This window comes from Oncorhynchus mykiss, chromosome 7 (assembly GCF_013265735.2).
Source record: "Oncorhynchus mykiss isolate Arlee chromosome 7, USDA_OmykA_1.1, whole genome shotgun sequence".
Taxonomy (NCBI): domain Eukaryota; kingdom Metazoa; phylum Chordata; class Actinopteri; order Salmoniformes; family Salmonidae; genus Oncorhynchus; species Oncorhynchus mykiss.
Window position 1 is genome coordinate 61018946 of NC_048571.1, and position 23169 is coordinate 61042114.

Sequence of the window (23169 nt, forward strand, 5' to 3'; positions counted from 1 at the left end):
CAGTGATGTACTGGAAGAGGCGTTGCTGTGCCTTTTTCACGACAGTGTTGGTGTGTGTGGACCACGTTCATTCCTTAGTGATGTGGACAAAGAGGAAATCAACACTCTCAACTATAGTGGGGATGGGGGTGTGCTTGGCTCTCCGTTTTCTGGAGTCCTCCATCAGCTCCTTCGTCTTGCTGACATTGAGGGAGAGGTTGTTCTGGCACTACACTGCCAGGTCACTGACCTCCTCCTTATAGAGTGTCTCATCGTCATCAGTAATCAGACCTACCAACATCATGTCGTCATTAATGATGGTGTTGGAGTCGTACGCGGCCACGCAGTTGTGGGTGAACAGTGAGTACAGGAGCAGACTAAGCATGCCCCTGAGGGGCCCCTGTGTTGAGGGTCAGGGTGGTGGATGTGTTGTTGTCTACCCCCACCACCTGGGGGCATCCCAGTTACAGAGGGAGGTGTTCAGTCCAAGGGGTCCTGAGCTAGGAGGGAACTATGGTGTGAACGCTGAGCTGTAGTCAATGACAGCATTCTCACATAGGTGTTCCTTTTGTCCAGGTGGGAAAGGGCAATGTGGAGTGCAATAGAGACGGCATCATCTGTGGATCTGTTGGGGCGGTATGCAAATTGGAGTGAGTCTAGGGTTTCTGGGATGATGGTGTTGATGTGAGCCATGTCCAGCTTTTCAAAGCATTTCATGGCTACAGACGTGAGTGCTATGGGTCGGTAGTCATTTAGGCAGGTTACCTTAGTGTTCTTGGGCACAGGCATTATGGTGGTCTGCTTAAAACATGTTGTTATTACAGACTCGGACAGGGAGAGGTTGAAAATGTCAGTGAAGACACTTGCTAGTTGGTCAGCGCATGCTCGCGGTAGACGTCCTGGTAATCCGTCTGGCCCTGCGGCCTTGTGAATGTTGACCTGTCTAAAAATGTTAGTTCCAAGTGATGACCCGTCGTTTAGTAACATCTCCTTAGAACAAGTAGAGACAGAGCTGTGTGTAGAGAGAGACGTCATACTTTAAAGTCTGCTCAATGGGGGTAACTAGTCTGGAGAAGCCTGGGGGACGATGATGTATATGCTGGCTGGGTTAGAATAAGCGAGCAGAGAGGAGAGTGGTGAATGAGTATGATGGCACTTAAAAGCCCAATTCTGATATTTTTTTCACTAATTGACCAATCAGATCAGCTCTGAAAAAGATCTGATGTGTAGAAAACAATTAGTGGAAAAAATATCAGATTTGAGCTGCCTGTGTAAACACACATACACACACACACACACGGCCTGCCTGGCATGGCTCAATACTGAGTTGTTACCAATATTCCCTCAAAAAATGTTTAAAGTTGTGAAAAAATCTGTAACTTAAAGTGGTGTGTTCACAGTAAATGCACGCTGAAAGTTGCACAGATTTTCACAACTTTCAACAATGGCCAAGTAGGCGACTGTGGCTGTTTGATAATAATGTAGGCCTACCAGAGATAGCTACCATAAAAAACAAGGGAGGAAATGCATTGCATAACATATTAACATGGAAATATACAGTTGAAGTCGAAAGTTTACATATACATTAGCCAAATACATTTAAACTCATTTATTCACAATTTCTGACATTGTAATCCTAGTAATAATTTACTGTTTTAGGTCAGTTACGATCACCACTTTATTTTAAGAATGTGAAATGTCAGAATAACAGAAGAGAGAAAAAAAATACTGATTTTATTTCATTCATCACATTCCCAGTGGGCCAGAAGTTTACATACACTCAATTAGTATTTGATAGCATTTGCTTTAAATTGTTTAACTTGGGTCAAACATCTCGGGTAGCCTTCCACAAGCTTCCCACAATAAGTTGGGGGAATTTTGGCCCATTATCCCTGACAGAGCTGGTGTAACTGAGTCAGGTGTGTAGGCCTCCTTGCTCGCACACAGTTTTTCAGTTCTGCCCACAAATGTTCTATAGGATTGAGGTCAGGGCTTTGTAATGGCCACTCCAATACCGTGACTTTATTGTCCTTAAGCCATTTTGCCACGACTTTGGAAGTATGCTTGGGGTCATTGTCCATTTGGAAGACCCATTTGCGACCAAGCTTTAACTTCCTGACTGATGTCTTGGAATGTTGCTTCAATATATCACATAATTTTCCCCCCTCATGATGCCATCTATTTTGTTTAGTGCACCAGTCCCTCCTGCAGCAAAGCACCCCCACAACATGATGCTGCCACTTATAATTCGCTGCATCACAATTCCAGTGGGACAGAAGTTTACATACACTAAGTTGACTGTGCCTTTAAACAGCTTGGAAAATTCCATAAAATTAGGTCACTGCTTTAGAAGCTTCTGATAGGCAAATTGACATCATTTGAGTAAATTGGAGGTGTACCTGTGGCTGTATTTCAAGGCCTACCTTCAAACTCAGTGCCTCTTTGGTCGAGATAATGGGAAAATCAAAAGGAATCAGCCAAGACCTCAGAAAAAAATGTGAGACCTCCACAAGTCTAGTTCATCCTTGGGAGCAATTTCCAAATGCCTGAAGGTACCACGTTCATCTGTACAAACAATAGTACGCAGTATAAGTATAAACACCATGGGACCACGCAGCCGTCATACCGCTCAGGAAAGAGATGCGTTCTGTGTCCTAGAGATGAACGTACTTTGGTGCAAAAAGTGCAAAATAATCCCAGAACAGCTAGGGACCTTGTGAAGATGCTGGAGGAAACAGGTACAAAAGTATCTATATCCACAGTAAAACGAGTCCTATATCGACATAACCTGAAAGGCCGCTCAGCAAGGAAGAAGCCACTGCTCCAAAACTGCCATAAAAAAGCCAGACTACGGTTTGCAACTGCACATGGGGACAAAGATTGTACTTTTTGGAGAAATGTCCTCTTGTCTGATGAAACAAAAATAGAACTGTTTGGCCATAATATCCATCGTTATGTTTGGAGGAAAAAGGGGGAGGCTTGCAAGATGTTACTCAACGATGTTAGTCAACTCCTGCAGTATAACGAGTAAGTGAGAGAAAGACATTTCATGGTTGGTCCTGAAACGCCAACATCTAGATTAAAGAAGAAAAGCAAGTGCAAAGTCCAGATTCAAAGAGCTCAGCTACTTTAAAGGATGACGCATAGTTTTCATGACATGTAGTGGATCACATTTCAGTAGCTCTCAACTGTCTTGGAGGGAGTGAGTACTAGTAGTGATCTGTGCTCAGAGTCAGAGTCAATCTCCAGTGGATTTCCCATCGCAGTTCTGACCCCTTCACCTCCTATCCATGGCAAACGAGAAGAAGTGGGTTAGGTTTCAACCTGGGCCCTATAGGACAGGGGCACAGTCTGGGTTGGAATGTTTCTGTGTGTGTCCATTTGAGGCTGAGATCAAAGAGGAGACATTACCGATAAACCAGAGCACACAGAAAAGGGGTTTGTCTGTGTGGCCCTTACACACCTCTGGGTGGCCCTTACACACCTCTGGGTGGCGCTAGCGGGGGACAGGCACACACACAGCTGGGTTGGCAGAGTACCTGTAGCCCCCTGCCTGCCAGCTCGTCTAATTGAAGCCTTCCTAGGACGACACATAATCCGTGTAGATAACGCTGCTATTCAGACACAGATTAAGCCTTTTCTACCTCTCTCTTCACCACCAAAACTCAGGTAATAACACACAATTATCAGCACTGCTTCTCCTTAAAAATGTCTCTCTAACCAACTCAACATCATCCAACAAAAGTGTCTGTGTTACACTAGGCATCACATGCTTCAGACTCAGAGAGACTTTTCTGTTGCATCTCCAGATGTCCAGAACTCAGGCCAATACTGACTATGCAATGTGTGGAGGAGTTTTGACTCTCTGGATCAGTCACTGTCAGACTGCCATCTGACCCTCCCAAACACACACTACACACACTCTGGGCTGGGCCAAATGGGGGAGCAGGCCCAGCATGGGGCCCTCCCACAATGCTCCCTACAGGCTCCCCACCGTTTTAAGAGCTGCTTTTATGGGGTGGAAAACAAAAGAGCAAACCCAAGGACAAAAACTCTTAGGGTCCCCACATTCTTTCCTAAATCATCAATAGCCTGGGGGGAGTTCTCATTAAAGGAACTAACTAAAGACTAAGGTCTCAATTAAGGGCAAAAGAGGATTTGTTAGTAGACTTCTCACTTGTCAAATAGGAGTCAACTTCATGTTAGGTTCTATACACAAAATGACTGGAGAACCCTATACATACAGTACTGCCCACAGCCCTGGCTATACATGACATAGTTCATGAATCATGATCAAGCGCATGGAGGCAATGAAAAACAATTAGTGCAAAAGACCAGGGGACAGGAGAGTTCTGTGTGACCTCAGGGTCAATAGTTTAGCAAAGCACATCTAGGAAGTTTATCCAGCTGTGGTCCAGCCATTGACCTGAAGTAATACACACACATATCAACACTGGAAACGAGGCAGACGGGCAGTGACAACGCTGACAAAGAGGAAGAGATGTTTGGGGTTGACATGTCAAATGTGAGTCTACTCCAAAGATGGGAGAATAAAAACGACTAAAACAGACACTAAGGAAGAGAAGCCAGACAGCTGTTTCAGACTGGATAGACTGGATAGTCATTGGGTGTTTTATGTGAGTGCTAAAAAGCGAATGGCACTTAAAACACTCTTTCTCCTTTTAATTGTAGTTGTGTCTGTCAGTCAGAGCCAGCCTGTAGCTCTGCATGGCTCAGCCAACAGACACAGGATGGGTGTGCTGGTTTCCTGAGCCAGCGGAACAAAGGATAAGCATCTACTTCTCGTTACTGCAGCCAGCCAAAAGAGGAAGTCAGACATGGCGGAGGGGGGGTTGGGACAGGAAATGACATCACTCCACCGGCTCCACAAAATACTCTGCTTTGAGCTATAGCCTTTAAATCTCATGTGGAACAGAGAGAGAGTGAAAAGCCTTGAAGGTGGTATGCAAGGCTGATAAAAAATAACATAATCCAAATGAAGGGGGGGAAATGTAGAGGAAGCTTACTACTTGAGATTAATATTCAGGTAATAAAGCAGAGTGCTCTCTTATCGGCATCTGGCCTAGGAAGATATTTCAACAACCTTAATTAAGAGTTTAAAATAGCTTCCATGTGAGTCAAGGCGAACAGAAAAAGAACGTAGTGAAAAGATGTGCTCATGCATAAGGATGGTTTGGGGCTTCTTTTCCTCTCCATATGTGCACATCTTACTCTACAACCATGAAATTAACCTCCCCTCCCTCAAGCTCTCTCTGACACAGAACACACACACATTTAAAGGAGTTTCAGAATGATTGTGTTGGAGGGGGAAAAGACAACACTAGAGGAGATCAGATTAGGCCAGAGCTGTGAACAATGGCAGCAGTTTGGCAAAGCCACCCTGCTGATAAAACAGTGCAGCTCACACCCCAGGCCCAGGAGCTATACACAGGAGTACTGACCACTCCTCTAATTCCCTTTCCTCCTCTCCTTTTCCATCCTCTCCTCTATTTCTCAGTTGGTAGAGCATGGCGCTTGCAACGCTAGGATTGTGGGTTTGATTCCCATGGCCACCCATACGTGAAATGTATGCACTGTAAATCCTGTGACTGTAAATCGCTTTGGATAAAAGCGTCTGCCTAATGGCATTATCCTATCCCATTCACTCCCATCCTGTACCAATGGTCTTCTGAAGACAGTGTTCTTATCAGCGTGACAATTGGCAGAACATATGTGGGCTGATTCCGAAATGTACTTCTACAGGCATGGAGGAGCACACAGAGGGCAGTGTGACCTGAGGGGAACCCAGGACCACATTAAACATCCTACATCATATCTCCATGCAGGAAATCAAACTGTGATTATATTAATCCAATGAGGGGAGGAAGTGGAGGGAGCTTATGGGGTTTCTACGTGTGTTTAATGGCATGGACACGCATGCAGAGAGAGCGAGAGAATGTAAACAATCTGATGAGGAAACGTTTGCTGTGATGCTAAAGAGGTTTTGGACTTGGGATTCAATGGTGGTTTGCAGCTATTGGCAAATCTGTTTTGATTTCAGAGAGGTCGACAGATTGAAAGAGTTATGCTAGTTTATGGTGGCAGGCAGGGCAGCCAGGGATATATCTGGAACAGACAAATGCTTATTTCGTCCTAGGGCCAATAGCAGAACACAGAACAGTGGAGTAAAGCAGAGTTTTAGTAGAGTGTTGCCTATGGGCCAAGCAAAATCTCTTCTTCTTGCTCTTGTAACAGATGTGATCTTTACTCTCTCTTGTGTTGTGTAATATAGAAGAATGCCAACCAGCGGTCCCAGTTGATTGCTAGTTTATTTTCTGACAATAGAAAACATCACATTACATGGGAAGAATTGACATTCACAAGCTCCCCCTCTCTGTAAGCATGACCAAGTAAATTCATCCAACCAATAGGAATACATAAATGTCGAATACATATCTCTGCAGTGGTAAGTGGACACATAACCACTCTCTCACACAAATGCACGCATGAATTAATTGCATTTCCGTGTCAAATTGCCAGTTAGCAACCCACCCTTTACGGGATTAACTGACAAACAAACAAACATTACAATAATTCACAGTGATAATTCTTCCAGTGTTCAGCGCATAAAGAATGAAAAATAACTTAATACATCATAGTAAATAAGGTTATCCAAGCAATAATAATAACCCCAGAGCGAGCAGTCAAAATATTAATACAAATAAATACAGACCAATACAGAAACACTTTACGGAAGGCGTTTGAACCCAGTCTGACACAAAGAGAAGATTCAAGATGTGTAATTACTCAACAGTTCCTGTCCAGGCTTGTCTGTGTGCCCTCACACACACACAGTATCAGAGATAAAGGGCATTGCCCTGTGATCTGTCTCTGCTTGTTCCTTCCTCTCACACCACCTCACATACCAGTGTGACCAGAGCGTGTGTTTAGTACAGATCCTGCTGCTGCTTTCTCACGTCTTTGCATAGCGGCTAAACAGCAAGCCCACATTGTCCCAGTGGCCTATTCTCATAACTGAAATAGTGAGGATGTTATTCTGGTGTTCTTATGAAGCAGCCAGGGAGACCAGTGAGGATTTGGTGTATGTTGAGGCAGAGAGAGGGAAGGAGAAGTTGAGGGTGAAGGAGGAGAAGAGAGTAGGGGATTCAGCTGTAATGTATCCATCCTGTTATCAGTGCTCTTAGAGGGAGCAGGGTGGATGGTGCTGCCTGCGAGATCCTAGTGGACCCACACTGAGACCTAGTGTCTGCAGGACCAGGCTTTATTCTTACAGCTTGCACTGTATCCCTTCTGGAGCTTACTTGATGGTGAACAGGTCTTCCCCTAAAGCATTATAATTTCAGCGCCTGGCTGTGAACAGTAATAATGTAACATTAGATTAGACTGATTTTACTAGATCTTTATTGCCATCTCTGCTGGTGCTCGCAGTCATGGTTGAGTCGCTGAGAGCAGCAGACATACTGAGGGACTTTTGTTGATGTCGACAAACAGTCTGACCGACTCCTTCCAGAGAAATACTGTTCCATCTGTGTAATCAGTGTCCTGTAATTACGCTCCAGCCCACAGAACTCTGCTACCAACTGTAATGAGGGGGACTAACCTGGTTTATGAAGGGCTCTAACAGGTTCAGTGCCTTCAGAAAGTATTCAGACCCCTTGACTTTTTCCACATTTTATGTTACAGCCTTATTCTAAAATTGATAAAGTTTTTTCTCCCATCAATCTACACACAATGACAAAGCAAAAAACGTTTTTTAGACATCTACATAAGTATTCAGACCCTACACTCAGTACTTTGTTGAAGCTCCTCCTGGCAGCGATTACAGCATTGAGCCTTCTTGGGTATGACGCTACAAGCTTGGCACACCTGTATTTGGGGAGTTTCTCCCATTCTTCTCAGCAGATCCTCTCAAGCTCTGTCAGGGTGGATGGGGAGCATCGCTGCACAGCTATTTTCAGGTCTCTTCAGAGATGTTAGATCGGGATCAAGTCCAGGCTCTGGCTGGGCCACTCAAGGACATTCAGAGACTTGTCCCAAAGCCACTCCTGCGTTGTCTTGGCTGTGTGCTTAGGGTCATTGTCCTGTTGGAAGGAGAACCTTCGGCCCAGTGAGGTCCTGAGCGCTCTGGAGCAGGCTTTCATCAAGGATCTCTGTACTGCTCCGTTCATCTTTTCCTCTATCCTGACTAGTCTCCGAGTCCCCGCTGCTGAAAAAAAACATCCCCACAACATGATGCTGCCACCGGCATGCTTCAGTCTTTCGGTGCCTTTTGGCAAACTCCAAGCGGGCTGTCATGGGCCTTTTACTGAGGAGTGGCTTCTGTCTGGCCACTCTACCATAAAGGCCTGACTGGTGGAGTGCTGCAGAGATGGGAGAACCTTCCAGAAGGGCAACCATCTCTACAGAGGAACACTGGAGCTCTGTCAGAGTGACCATCGGGTTCTTGGTCATCTCCCTGACCAAGGCCCTTCTCCCCGGATTGCTCAGTTTGGCCGGGCAGCCAGGTCTAGGAAAAGTCTTGTTGGTTCCAAACACCACTGTGTTCTTGGGGATCTTCAAAGCTGCATACATGTTTGTTTAAATCTGACATGCACTGTCAATTGTGGGACCTTACATAGACAGGTGTGTGCCTTTCCAAATCATGTCCAATCAATTGAATTTACCACAGGTGGACTCCAATCAAGTTGTAGAAACATCTCAAGGATGATCAATGAAAACAGGATGCACCTGAGCTCAATTTCAAGTCTCATAGCAAAGAGTCTGACTACTTATGTAAAGACGGCATGTTTGTTATTTTTAATACATTTGCTTAAAAATCTAAAAACCTGCCGATGAGGAAATACATTTCAGAATAAGGAAGTAACATAACATAATGTGGAAAAAGTCAAGGATTCTGAACACTTTCTGAAGGCTCTGTATAATACATACACAATAGTCTGCAGGTTTATGGTCAAAATGAGGATGGCAGCCATGCCTCTGAGTCACTACCACTCTGCTCAAAAGATCACACCAATGTCGTTTCTCAGATTTTTGCCTGGGCCTTGCTCCAGTTGATGCTAACTCTCACCACCAGCAGGCAGGTCAATACAGCCCCTCACTGTGATCAATAGTATTTCCTGGGAGTAGGTCTGTAGAAGAGACTCAATCAAAACATTTAGAGAAATAATGACATCCGTTTATCCTACATCCTACAGGAGGAAATTGCTCAGCAAACATCTTATCCTCTAGCAGTCGGCTTTCTCCTTTATTCTCTAAGAGGAAGAACACAAACAAACGGCCACAACAATTAATGTCACATTCTTGGGGGGGGGGAAAGCACTCCCAGAGAAGGAGAGGTATGTGCGTCAAACTTTGGTACTTGGCTGGTGTAGTGTTTTCACAGCGATAGATAAGGGAGTGCACGGACTTGGTCATAGATAGGGAAATAAGCCACATGCAAATGTCAGCTCAAGCTGTAAATCAGTTTGAGGGCAGAAATCAATGCCTGCTGAGGCATGGAAAGTGGCAACTATTTCTGGTATTAGGCTTGAGGGATCTCCTCTAGGTTGTCTAGGGTTGTCCTTAGATTACTTTGATCAGTGATCTGGAATTCCAAGATGTAGGCTAGTTTTACACCGTTCTGCATTCTATAAATATCAGTTCTTGCAATCTAGAAAAACACCAAACTATCAGGCCCACCCACTGGGGAGCCAGGCCCAGCCAGTCCGAATGAGTTTTTTCCCCACAAAAGGGCGATCCCGCAGGTGAAGAAGCCAGATGTGGAGGTCCTGGGCTGGCGTGGTTACACATGGTCTGCGGTTGTGAGGATGGTTGGACGTACGGCCAAATTCTCTAAAACAACGTTCTCTGGCAACAGCTTTGGTGGACATTCCTGCAGTCAGCTTGCCAATTGCATGCTCCCTCATAACTTGAGACATCTGTGGCCATTTATAGTCCCCAGCATAAGGTGCACCTGTGTAATGATCATGCTGTTTAATCAGCTTCTTGATATGCCACACCTGTCAGGTGGATGGATTATCATGCCAAAGAATAAATTGTTCAAAAACAGGGGTGTAAACAAATTTGTGCACAATTTTTGAAAATAAGCTTTTTGTGTGTATGGAACAGTTTTGGGATCTTTTATTTCAGCTCATGAAACATGAGACCAACACTTTACATGTTGCATGTATATTTTTGTTCAACGTAGATGCCCTGGCCTCTTAAGAGCCCATTGAGAGCCCATGAATCCACATTGTTTACAGCACAGAGGTTTACCTGATGGGTTGGTGAGGTCAGACAGTGCTGCAGGTCAACTGCTCAGGGTTAGTGCATTTAATAATAAGTCCATTTCAAAGCCCCAACTGGATCATTAGGCTTCGTTAGAAATCAATTACTTAGTGGTTCTCAAACTTTTAAAACTCCCCAAAAAGGAATTGTTCAAAGCTTGTGACCCCCTACTCAAGCAAATGGAAGCACACACAACTGTAGCCTGTCTTTACAGACGTAAATAGTGATGCATTTTCAAAATGCAAGATACAGAAATAAACTGTGTTTTACACCTGCATTTTAGCAGGAAGCCATCCATGTTAACAGCCAATATCAACTAGGGATATCATGCTACATCTCTGGAGTCCAGAGCAAGCAGGAGATTAAGAGATCAGATTAAGATCATTTTATTCGTCAATTGTACACGAGGGCCAACTGAAATCTGTCTTCTGCTTTTAACCTAAACCCTTCAAAGACACACATACATAAACATTGTTTTTTTGGAGAGGTGCCACATTGGGCACCCAGTGGAGGTTCTGTTGTGAGGGGTTAAGTGCCTTGCTCAAGGGCACAATGGCATCTAGGATTTGATATCAGCAACCCTTCGGTTGCCAGCTCAGTTCACACCAGAGTTTTTCACATCAGACCCGGGATTCAAACACACAACCCTCCAGTTGATGGCTCACCTCTCTAACAGCTAGGCTACCTGCCACAGTGTGATGTTATATCGATCTTTTGAAATAGCCAGTAGCCACCCAAACTAGGCGTATCTGAAATATGAAAAAGTATCAATGAAATCGCCTGGTAGCCTATTGTTCTGGCACAGATGTGTCCGTTGCAGATTACTAAACTGGATAAAATGAAACAAGTGCTTTTTGGTCACTAATTGGGATATTCGCACCGGCCTTTGCATGACAATGCCGGTAACCCATCATTGGTCTAAAGTCAAGACGCACACCTTTTTGGTTCTGAAGCACAGATTGGATGTTTTGAGGCAAGAATTTGGTGCAATAGCATAGGCCTATGTTAGTAACCAGATCGAATAGGCAAAGCTATAAATATAAAATAGAAATGGTATGTATGTAACGTTAGCCTACTATCATGTTTTCTTTCCCAATCAGAAAGCCTCAGAAACCCAGAGATGTGAAAGGCTGGATTGTGAAAGGCTGGATGAAAATAGGAAGAGAGAATGAATGCTGACTTGTCATGTGTTTTTTTCCCTGTCTGTGGGCAGGAGAGTCAGGGCTGGGGAGGAAGAGAGAAGTAATTGCTGCTTGAAGCAAGCTTACATCAGATGTCCCCCCCTTCTTGAGCCGCAACGGTGGTCTGTAAAAAAAGCTCAGCACCGGTGCATACGCACATCTCTAAAACATGGATGATCAGCGCTGCATCCTTTTTTTTTTTTTTTTTTTTTTTTTTTATTTCACCTTTATTTAACCAGGTAGGCTAGTTGAGAACAAGTTCTCATTTGCAACTGCGACCTGGCCAAGATAAGGCATAGCAGTGTGAACAGACAACACAGAGTTACACATGGAGTAAACAATTAACAAGTCAATAACACAGTAGAAAAAAAAGGGGAGTCAATATATACATTGTGTGCAAAAGGCATGAGGTAGGCAAATAATTACAATTATGCAGATTAACACTGGAGTGATAAATGATCAGATGGTTATGTACAGGTAGAGATATTGGTGTGCAAAAGAGCAGAAAAATAAAAATAAATAAATAAAAACAGTATGGGGATGAGGTAGGTGAAAATGGGTGGGCTATTTACCAATAGACTATGTACAGCTGCAGCGATCGGTTAGCTGCTCAGATAGCAGATGTTTGAAGTTGGTGAGGGAGATAAAAGTCTCCAACTTCAGCGATTTTTGCAATTCGTTCCAGTCACAGGCAGCAGAGAACTGGAACGAAAGGCGGCCAAATGAGGTGTTGGCTTTAGGGATGATCAGTGAGATACACCTGCTGGAGCGCGTGCTACGGATGGGTGTTGCCATCGTAACCAGTGAACTGAGATAAGGCGGAGCTTTACCTAGCATGGACTTGTAGATGACCTGGAGCCAGTGGGTCTGGCGACGAATATGTAGCGAGGGCCAGCCGACTAGAGCATACAAGTCGCAGTGGTGGGTGGTATAAGGTGCTTTAGTGACAAAACGGATGGCACTGTGATAAACTGCATCCAGTTTGCTGAGTAGAGTGTTGGAAGCAATTTTGTAGATGACGTCGCCGAAGTCGAGGATCGGTAGGATAGTCAGTTTTACTAGGGTAAGTTTGGCGGCGTGAGTGAAGGAGGCTTTGTTGCGGAATAGAAAGCCGACTCTTGATTTGATTTTCGATTGGAGATGTTTGATATGGGTCTGGAAGGAGAGTTTAGAGTCTAGCCAGACACCTAGGTACTTATAGATGTCCACATATTCAAGGTCGGAACCATCCAGGGTGGTGATGCTGGTCAGGCGTGCGGGTGCAGGCAGCGAACGGTTGAAAAGCATGCATTTGGTTTTACTAGCGTTTAAGAGCAGTTGGAGGCCACGGAAGGAGTGCTGTATGGCATTGAAGCTCGTTTGGAGGTTAGATAGCACAGTGTCCAAGGACGGGCCGGAAGTATATAGAATGGTGTCGTCTGCGTAGAGGTGGATCAGGGAATCGCCCGCAGCATGAGAAACATCATTGATATATACAGAGAAAAGAGTCGGCCCGAGAATTGAACCCTGTGGCACCCCCATAGAGACTGCCAGAGGACCGGACAGCATGCCCTCCGATTTGACACACTGAACTCTGTCTGCAAAGTAATTGGTGAACCAGGCAAGGCAGTCATCCGAAAAACCGAGGCTACTGAGTCTGCCGATAAGAATACGGTGATTGACAGAGTCGAAAGCCTTGGCAAGGTCTATGAAGACGGCTGCACAGTACTGTCTTTTATCGATGGCGGTTATGATATCGTTTAGTACCTTGAGCGTGGCTGAGGTACACCCGTGACCGGCTCGGAAACCAGATTGCACAGCGGAGAAGGTACGGTGGGATTCAAGATGGTCAGTGACCTGTTTGTTGACTTGGCTTTCGAAGACCTTAGATAGGCAGGGCAGGATGGATATAGGTCTGTAACAGTTTGGGTCCAGGGTGTCGCCCCCTTTGAAGAGGGGGATGACTGCGGCAGCTTTCCAATCCTTGGGGATCTCAGACGATATGAAAGAGAGGTTGAACAGGCTGGTAATAGGGGTTGCGACAATGGCGGCGGATAGTTTCAGGAATAGAGGGTCCAGATTGTCCAGCCCAGCTGATTTGTACGGGTCCAGGTTTTAAATTGAGTCCCATCACCACAGTACTCGCACACAGAACAGAAGGCCTGATACATTTGGCCTAGAAGCACAAAAGCCCGGTCAAGTTAGTTTCAGTCCTTTTGGTTTACTATAACTAATGAGCACTGAGTCATGTAGTGTCATTGCAGAGGCAATACAGTATAGCAACCTTACATTGTTACTATTAGCTGCCATGTTAACGTCTATCATGTCATAAAAGTAACAATCCTTTCATTACCAATGGAAAAAAATAACAGGGCTGCCATATCAGTTTTATTCCCAACTCTAAATAGACAAGGTTTCTGCCTCGAGAACGTGATCTGCATTCCTCGTCCATAGTCCAATAAAACAACTTTTGTCATTTCCTGTAAAGAAGCCATCCTTTGTTTCTGCCCTGTTTCATTTATCAGATCATCCCTGTTAAAGCAGACAGCTGGGGAGGAACGTGGATGTACACAGTACACAACTTCAGACCTGCATCTTTCTCTGACGTACACAAACACACACTTTTTAAACATTCTTGAGCATTAAATACACATGACATAACATCACTTACTATGCCCTGCCCATATTGTGTGGGCATGCAACCATGTGTCTGTGTTTTTACATAAATTCATGGCTAAGCATGCCTATAAGCAATGTGTGTTATATATATATATATATAAATAAATAAATAAGAGAGAGAGAGAGAGAGAACCGTATTTGTGTCTACAGTCAAGCCAGTGAATTGTACAGATGTTCACGAAGACCAAGCTGCCGCTCTCACACACAATTTAAGGGAGAGGAAGAATCTGTCAAGGGAAATGTCCATCCCAGTTGAACTGAAAATGTGAGGTTAGAAAGATCGAAGTACAAGAAAAATAAACAGAGAGAGAATGACAGAATTCACAGAGGCTCATGTTGCTGGAGGGAGGAGATTGAACGTCGATCAAAGTCCAAAATCTGAAGGGAAGTCATTAAATGTGTGCTTCCTGTTAATGAACACTGGAGCCTTGAAGAGGCATAAACTCCTCTGTTGCATTAAATCATGCATGCGAACACCCATGTCACAGCTGAGGTTCTTTAGTAACGTAGTAGTGTCCGGTTAGCGATCCCTGCTTCCTCCACAGCCCTTATGCCCAGTTCTAGGAGAAAAGAGATCCATAATTTTGTTCTATCTGCCATAGATCCAAAAATAGCAGCTGGCTTCATCCTTCATCTCCAGCCCCACAGCTCTCCTAATCTCAAAAAGTTTGCTTTAGGGGACGGGAAGGGATGGGATAGACGGGGGGAGGGTAGTTCAGAAGACATATCACGGACAGACAGGCGGAAGAGGTTTCTCCCTGGCGTCTTCAAGCAAACAGGCTTATCTCAGCTGTTCTGCAAGTTACCACGGAAGCAGATTTGGGAACTAAAGGGCTTCTTGGAGGGAGACGAGATGTTGCACTTCAGAGGATGCCACACATATTCCTCACTGACAGGCCAACTGCACACTGCCTTTAATTTACAAGTCCAAGCCGAGGAGGGAATGTGTGATTGTAACCTGTCAAGATCCGACACACTTTATCCTGCAGACTCCTCCAGCAATATCTCTTGAATAAAGACAATGCAACCTTACATACTTTAGGACCGGGATTCAATCTGATCACGCTTTGTCAGCAATGCACCTTTCAAAAAGGCAATGTTCCCGCGTACACAGAGATCGCATTCATGGTAAACGTTGCATATGTCAGCTCAATCAGAAATTATCTTTAAATGCTGCATTGTCCACAAAGTAAAATTGGATCGAACCCCAGCCTAGAACTCTATTCGATCAGATCCAGTACCTCATATTTGGGATTAGGTCAGATATAGCATTCTTCCTCTACAGCTAGAATGGATTTTTAAATTAACATTTATTCAAGTATTTTTTTAAAACATTGTAAACATTGCTTCGTTAAAAGCTTTCATCCAAAGAACACAGGTAGTGTGTTTAATGATACAATTGACAGGGCCCTTGACCATGATCCCCCTGAAGTGATTCAATCTCAAATCTGCTAAATATTCACCTCTCTAATCTCACACGGTGCAACAGATTTTTACATTGGATAAAAATACAGACTCAGAGCTAGAAAATTGAATATCATATACTACAGTTGAATAGATGATATACCACTGCGTGCGTACGACTGCGTGTGTGTGAGACTGCGTGCGTGCGACTGCGTGTGTGTGAGACTGCGTGCGTGCGACTGCGTGTGTGTGAGACTGCGTGTGTGCGACTGCGAGTGTGCGAGACCGCGATACTGTGTGCGTGCGTGACCGCGTGCATGTGAGACTGCGAGACTGCGTGTGTGCGAGACCGCGAGACTGTGTGCGTGCGAGACTGCGTGCGTGTGAGACTGCGTGCGTGCAAGACTGCGTGCGTGCAAGACCACGAGACTGTGTGCGTGCGAGACTGCGTGCGTGCGAGACTGCGAGACTTCGTGCGTGTGAGACTGCATGCGTGCAAGACTGCGTGCGTGCAAGACCACGAGACTGTGTGCGTGCGAGACTGTGTGCGTGCGAGACTGCGAGACTGCGTGCGAGACTGCGTGCGTGCAAGACTGCGTGCATACAAGACCACGAGACTGTGTGCGTGCGTCACTGCGTGCGTGCGAGACTGCATGCGTGCAAGACCACGAGACTGTGTGCGTGCGTCACTGCGTGCGTGCAAGACTGCGTGTGTGCGAGACTGCGTGCGTGCAAGACCACGAGACTGTGTGCGTGCGAGACTGCGTGCGTGCGAGACTGCGTGCGTGCGTGCGTGCGTGCGAGACCGCGAGACTGTGTGCGTGCGTGCGAGACTGTGTGCGTGCGTGCGAGACTGCGTGCGTAACTGCGTGCGTAACTGCGTGTCTGTAGGTCAGTCTGCATGTGTGTCTGTAGGTCTGCGTGTGTGTCTGTAGGTGTGCGGGTGTGTCTGTCTGTGGGTCTGCACGTGTGTGTCTGTCTGGGGGTCTGCACGTGTGTGTCTGTCTGTGGGTCTGCACATGTCTGTGGGTCTGCACGTGTGTCTGTCTGTGGGTCTGCACGTGTGTCTGTCTGTGGGTCTGCACGTGTGTGTCTGTCTGTGGGTGTGCACGTGTGTGTCTGTCTGTGGGTGTGCACGTGTGTGTCTGTCTGTGGGTGTGCACGTGTGTGTCTGTCTGTGGGTCTGCACGTGTGTGTCTGTGGGTCTGCACGTGTGTGTCTGTCTGTGGGTCTGCACGTGTGTGTCTGTCTGTGGGTCTGCACGTGTGTGTCTGTCTGTGGGTCTGCACGTGTGTGTCTGTCTGTGGGTCTGCACGTGTCTGTGGGTCTGCACGTGTGTGTCTGTCTGTGGGTCTGCACGTGTCTGTGGGTCTGCACGTGTGTGTCTGTCTGTGGGTCTGCACGTGTCTGTGGGTCTGCACGTGTGTGTCTGTCTGTGGGTCTGCACGTGTGTTGGGGCTACAGTCAGTGCTGGGAATAGTGTACAAACAGCAGCCCACTCAGTCATAATCAGGGCAGTCATTATCATCCAGGCACACACAGCCATGTCTTATACAACAGCACTGTTGCCCATGCCCTGTGGCAGTTAGCCACACATCCACCGACCATCAATGGACTGATTAAGGTTCATATGTAGATTATATGTCATTTATAAACATTTGTTGAAATCTATGAATTCACAGAGGGCGGGATCCCATCTGTGATGATGGTCCTATGATCTAAAGACATGTCTTATATCAATAATAAGACATTGCAAACAGTTAATGTTTATGATAAGCACATACACTACCGTTCAAAAGTTTGGGGTCACTTAGAAATGTCGTTGTTTTCGAAAGAAAAGCAAATTTTTTGACCATTAACATCAAATTGATCAGAAATACAGTGTAGACATTGTTAATGTTTAATGTATATGACTATTGTAGCTGGAAATGGCAGATTTTTTATGGAATATCTACATAGGCGTACAGAGGCCCATTATCAGCAACCACCTGTGTTCCAATGGCATGTTGTGTTAGCTAATCCAAGTTTATCATTTTAAAAGGCTAACTGATCATAAGAAAACCCCTTTGCAATTATGTTAGCACAACTGAAAACTGTTGTGCTGATTTAAAGAAACAATAAAACCTTTAGAATAGTTGAGTATCTGGAGCATCAGCATTAGTGGGTTCGATTACAGGCTCAAAATGGCAAGAAACAAAATACCTTTCTTCTGAAACTCGTCAGTCTATTCTTGTTCTGAGAAATGAAGGCTATTCCATGCGAGAAATTGCCAAGAAACTGAAGACCTCACAACGCTGTGTACTAATCCCTTCACAGAACAGCGCAAACTGGCGCTAACCAGAATAGAAAGAGGAGTGGGAGGCACCGGTGCACAACTGAGCAAGAGGACAAGTGCATCAAAGTGTCTAGTTTGAGAAACAGACACCACACAAGTCCTCAACTAGCAGCTTCATTAAATAGTACCCGTCTCAACACCAACAGTGAAGAGAAGACTCCGTGATGCTGGCCTTCTGTACGCCTATGTAGATATTCCATTAAAAATGTGCCGTTTCCAGCTACAATAGTCATTTACAACATTAACAATGTCTACACTGTATTTCTGATCAATTTGATGTTATTTTAATGGACTTTTTTTTTGCTTTTCTTTCAAAAACAAGGACATTTCTAAGTGACCCCAAACTTTTGAACGGTAGTGTAGATTTATTAATGGTATAATGTGGGGTTAGCGATGTCCTTTTGGTCAATTATTACCTGATATTTCCTCATTGATTGTAGAGGGTTGTCTGTTAATTTCCTGTTCAGAGAATTGACGGGTAATGGGATGGGTTCAAGAGCGAAATAGTTAATCAGGGTACGGGAAAGCAGAAGTTTCTTAAGTCTGCGTGGACATGTTGATATTCCAGATAGCATTTATGCTAAAGCACGTGTGCACCGTTATTGAAGTGTATGTGGATGATAATATCTATGTCAATGACCTGAACAGGGGAGTGTTGTAATATAGCATGTATGTTAATTTTTTCATATTGTCATGTATTCTCATTGGTCAGATGGCTTTCTTAAAAAATATATTTAAAAAATAATTTAAAAAAAAAAAGAGTATGTGATTTTATGATTGGTTGAAAATGGGAGTTGAAGAAGAATACAGTGGGACCACCTCTTGTTTCTAGTTTACTGCTAAATAACATCCCAGGATGCCCTTTTACTTCAGTGTTCAGTTCCCAGGAAGCATTTTGAGTTATACGCTTATCTTCTGGGGCTCATGCCACTATCCGCCAACACGTTAACAGAGTATTTTGTTTTGGCTCAAACACATGATTTGGTCGGCTGTTTGGGCTCCAGCTTATTCAAAACATTCCCAACAGGAGCCCTGTGTTTCTGTCAAAGCAATACAGAGAAAGGGAGCAAAGTACACAGCAAGCAATACTTCACTGTTGAGCATGGGGGGTTGTGAGGGTGGCTATGATATGACCTCTGTCAAAAACCTCTCAGAGCAGAGTCATTCAAAAGTTGACTCAAAAGAGGATCCAAATGACTGTCTTCCACGACAGTCCCTACTCTGTCACGCTCAGGAAAGTCCTCTAAGAAGGGGATAAAGGAGTTCAAGTCCTTTCAACAGCAAACACACCCAGCAAACACACCCACTCACTTATCGTTAATGAAATATTTTATTACAGTGCCCCAAGGTGGCCACAGCTTTATTTCACTCTGTAATTCCCGAAGCACCTGACCTACAACCACCAAAGTCACTGTCAAGAAGCTTTGACACACAACTTTAAGACCATGCGGCTCACATTGATTGCAACAAGTGGTGGTGTTATGAGTTAGAGAGGCAACTTGAACAGAACAATGGTACAGACAACATTACAACATCTTGCCTAAACTAAAGTGACTTATAAATGGTTCAATTCTCTGACTTAGTGAGCACTTTACAGACTGCAATACTGTAAGCCAGAGTCTATTGCTTACCATTAATCATTAATTAATAGGACCAACATAGACAACATAAGGTGAATGATCTGCCATTGCTTGGAGAGGTCTGAAAACCTCATTATGGATGTAATGGCTTCGTCATTAATAGGCACAGCCGGAGAGCTATGAAAGCAATTTAGAATATTCTCTTCATTAGTTTAAAATGTTGAGGGGAGGCCAGACCTCATGGGGTCGTTCCACTTCAAAAAGCACGAGAAAGAGTATTTCAACACCCACCATCTCAGATTAGCAACATCATTTTGTTTAATATAATTTGATCTGAGAAATTAAGCTAATTGATTGCACAATTTTTCTTCATTTTAATTTATTGGATGAAACCTTTATTTAACTAGGCCCAAGAACTAATTCTTATTTTCAATGACGGCCTAGGAACAGTGGGTTAACTGCTGTTCAGGGGCAGTCCCCTGAAGATTTGTACCTTGTCAGCTAAGGGATTTGAACTTGCAACCTTCTGGTTACTAGTCCAACACTCTAACCACTAGGCTACCCTGCCACCCCATATAAACATAGTACCTAACATCCGATTTGGACCAAACGTTTTTTTTTTTCTAACAACGAGTTATACATGTGAAATCCCCAAAAATACCACCCCAAGAACGGGTATATTGTTTTTAGCATTTGTGGCACAAATCCAATGGAATTCAATGGTACCTATATTATAATTTTTACTCTTCATGTCCAAATCATCCTAAAGTATCTACAAATGTATTGTGTAGCTCAATTATCTTACTTATAGATTATTTGGATATGAAGCACAAAAAGGCTTCAAATAGGTACAAATGACTAGTGCCACAATTGCAACAAAGAAATTGCATTTGAAACTGTGGCCAGGTAAACAAAACCAAAGCATTGGTTGCCATCATACCTGCTCCATAAAATACTTACAGGGTAAGAAAAGAAATATGGCATTTTTGTAATTTTGGTTAACTATCCCTATGAATCACCATAATAGCAGGAAAAGCACCACCTAGTGGTCAGAACCTGGTAATAACAAGATGTACCTAACAACTTCAATTAATCATTTCTCTGAACAAGACGGAAAGAAACTAACAAATTCACTGAGAATACATTATATTGGATGAATAAAAATACACAGAGCCGCAGCCCCATTCTACTTCCCTACAAACAAACCAAAAGTGCAGTACCTGCAGTCGACAGTGGAATTTTGGACGCAATAATTGCAAAATATCTGCTGCATACTACATTTGAACTGCAGTTATTCTGCAAAATTACTGCAGTAAAAAAAAAGTTATTTTGGACACAACATTTGCATCATACTGCAGTTATAATGCAATCTTTTTTCGTGAGGGTTGTCAGACAGATAATTGATACTATATACTCGTTGTTGGCGTGGGATGTCCATAGATATATATTCCTAATTTCTTACTCATTGTTAGAAAAGGTTTAAGGTACTATAATTACTGAATATTATATACATTTTATAAATTACAATGGCCAATTTGGGTGCAAGCAATTAGCGTAATTTCTCAGAGATCAGATTACATTTCATCAAAATAATGTTGCCAGAATGCTTATTTTATTTCTCAGAGATCAGATTATATTTCATCAAAATAATGTTGCCAGAATGCTTATTTTATCTGTTTCTAACTACAGAAACGATTTCAGAACAATCTGAGTTGGTGGTGTCATGGCTTGCTGAAATTACATGGAACGATCCAGTTGTTAGTTGTAGGCTAGTGATTGATTACACCTTTAGGCTACATTATGGGAATCAATCAGCAAACACTTTTTTTTGAAGGCATTTTATGATAGGCTAGATTGTATAGCCTGCTACTTTAGTGTAATTAAACATTGACATAGCCTAAGTAGCCTATTGTGCGTTGACAGCAAGTTTTCTGTTTTGAATACTTGGAGAATTAAGACAATTCCCGCGGCGAGAGGCAATCCTCTGATTTATAACAGAAGCAGCAGCGCAGGCTCAGATTTATGTTTACTGGTTCTGATTCATCTGTTCCAGTTGTGCACTGGAGGCTAGAGAACCTCCACTGAAATGGGAAAAAAATCTCGGGCAAGTAACTACATCAAAATGGCTAATGAGGGAGATTAGTGAGTTTACCTAGCCTACTCCTCGTCACACACACACACTCTACCTCAAAGCTTTTACCATGAATCATTTCCTCTATGTCTCGCAACATTGCAACAAATTAGATTGCGAATCTTAATTGAATGGATTTCGATTTAGACAAGGAATATAATGTTTGGTGGTACATACCCAAAAGGAGCAGTTTCACTTCTCTCGCCGCCTTCTCTCCATCTTCTCGAAGGTTTTTGTCAATCATTTTGGACCTCTCGGCCGCGGCTTTATCTTCCTGACTCACTGTACACCCCATGGTTCCAAGTGCACGCTTCAGGACTGCTGTTTATCGGAACGATATCACACAAAAATGATGTAGCCTATTTAGGGCTCTATTTCTGAGTGTTTATGTTTTTTAAATAGTTCCCAGTCCAGTGTTGTGTGGTTGAGAAATGCAACTTCCTCTTTGAGAAATACGACTGGAAAATAAGTTTGACTCACCCACAAACCAGCATCCAAATGATTGATTAAATTTAGTCCGAATTCACTTTTCTATTCCAGATGTTTCCTCGTTTGTAAACCAAGTTTAAGGCCTATTTTTTAACATTCTATCCAAGCCGACAGAAAAAATGTAATTTGTTTGTCATTACGAGGACACAAACTTTGTGTAACAACAATTTATTTTGAGGGCGCGTCAATAAAATCAGTTAAGTTCACGTTTTAGACCAAGAAAAAGGGTCACGGAACCTCAGCAAAAGTATTCCAGCTGTGAAGACCGCGGAGCAGATCGATTTCCGATGCCAATTTGCAATGAACCAAAATTCAATAAACCACTGTGACGCTGAGCTATGTTGCTCCTCTTCCTCTGAGTTATAATTTAGTCGTTCAGTGTGTGAGTGATGTTATGCACTGTTCTCTTCGTTAAGATTTATCACGTTAAAAACCACACCCGTAGCAGCTGTGAAGTTCCTCTCTGCCCAACAAACCGAAGACAGTTCAGTCACCTCCCAAGTCAGCAAAGTGCCAGGGTTTCCACTATAGATAACACAGCCACAAAGTATATGCTAAAAATGTGATTTTTGTCTTAATTTAAATGTAGGGATAGGCATACAATTAGCAGTGTGATTAAGGTTACTGTTAAAATTAGGGTTAGGTTTAAAATCAGATTTTAAGAAGAAACATTGTAGAAATAGGCGGGGTTTATTACTTTATGGCTGTATTAACTAGTGACGACCCAGTGCGAATCACCCACCTACTTTGCTTCATGGGAAATGTAGTGTTTCATGAAATTGTCGTCAGTGATACATTTAAAACATGATTAATACAATACCTAATTTACTCATTCATCTCATTTAATTTATCACAGCCTATTCGTTATTGCCAATTACATTTTGCTCATGTCAATGGATAGTATAAGGCCAATTTCATTAGGGTGAAAGTTTCTACAAGGACAAATCGATTGAGTTAGTCTTGAAAACATAATACATTATTGTAGGGGAAATCAAATTAAACTAATGATTCAAGGCTTTATGACAAAAAAAAACATTTTATGGACTCTTTAGACACACATTGTTAGGTCTACCTAACAAGTCTTTTCAGTGGAGTATTTAAACTAAAATAAAATATAAATGTAAC

The 23169-nt window shown here is 43.5% G+C and overlaps 1 protein-coding gene across 3 annotated transcripts in view; it reads right to left on the minus strand.

Annotated features, from left to right (window-relative positions):
- Positions 1-22674, minus strand: part of LOC110528154 (guanine nucleotide-binding protein G(i) subunit alpha-2) — a 95556-nt gene extending 72882 nt beyond the window's left edge. The window contains exons 1-2 of one of the 3 annotated variants that reach the window (XM_036983700.1): positions 22484-22629; positions 21733-21876 (exon numbers count right to left, since the gene is read on the minus strand). In XM_036983700.1, the coding sequence (XP_036839595.1) occupies positions 21733-21850 (118 nt within the window). In that variant the 5' untranslated portion in view covers positions 21851-21876; positions 22484-22629. Of the gene's footprint in view, positions 1-21732 lie in introns of all 3 variants that reach the window. The other 2 variants (XM_021609981.2, XM_021609980.2) reach the window with 2 other exon arrangements.
- Between the last annotated feature and the right edge of the window lie 495 nt (positions 22675-23169).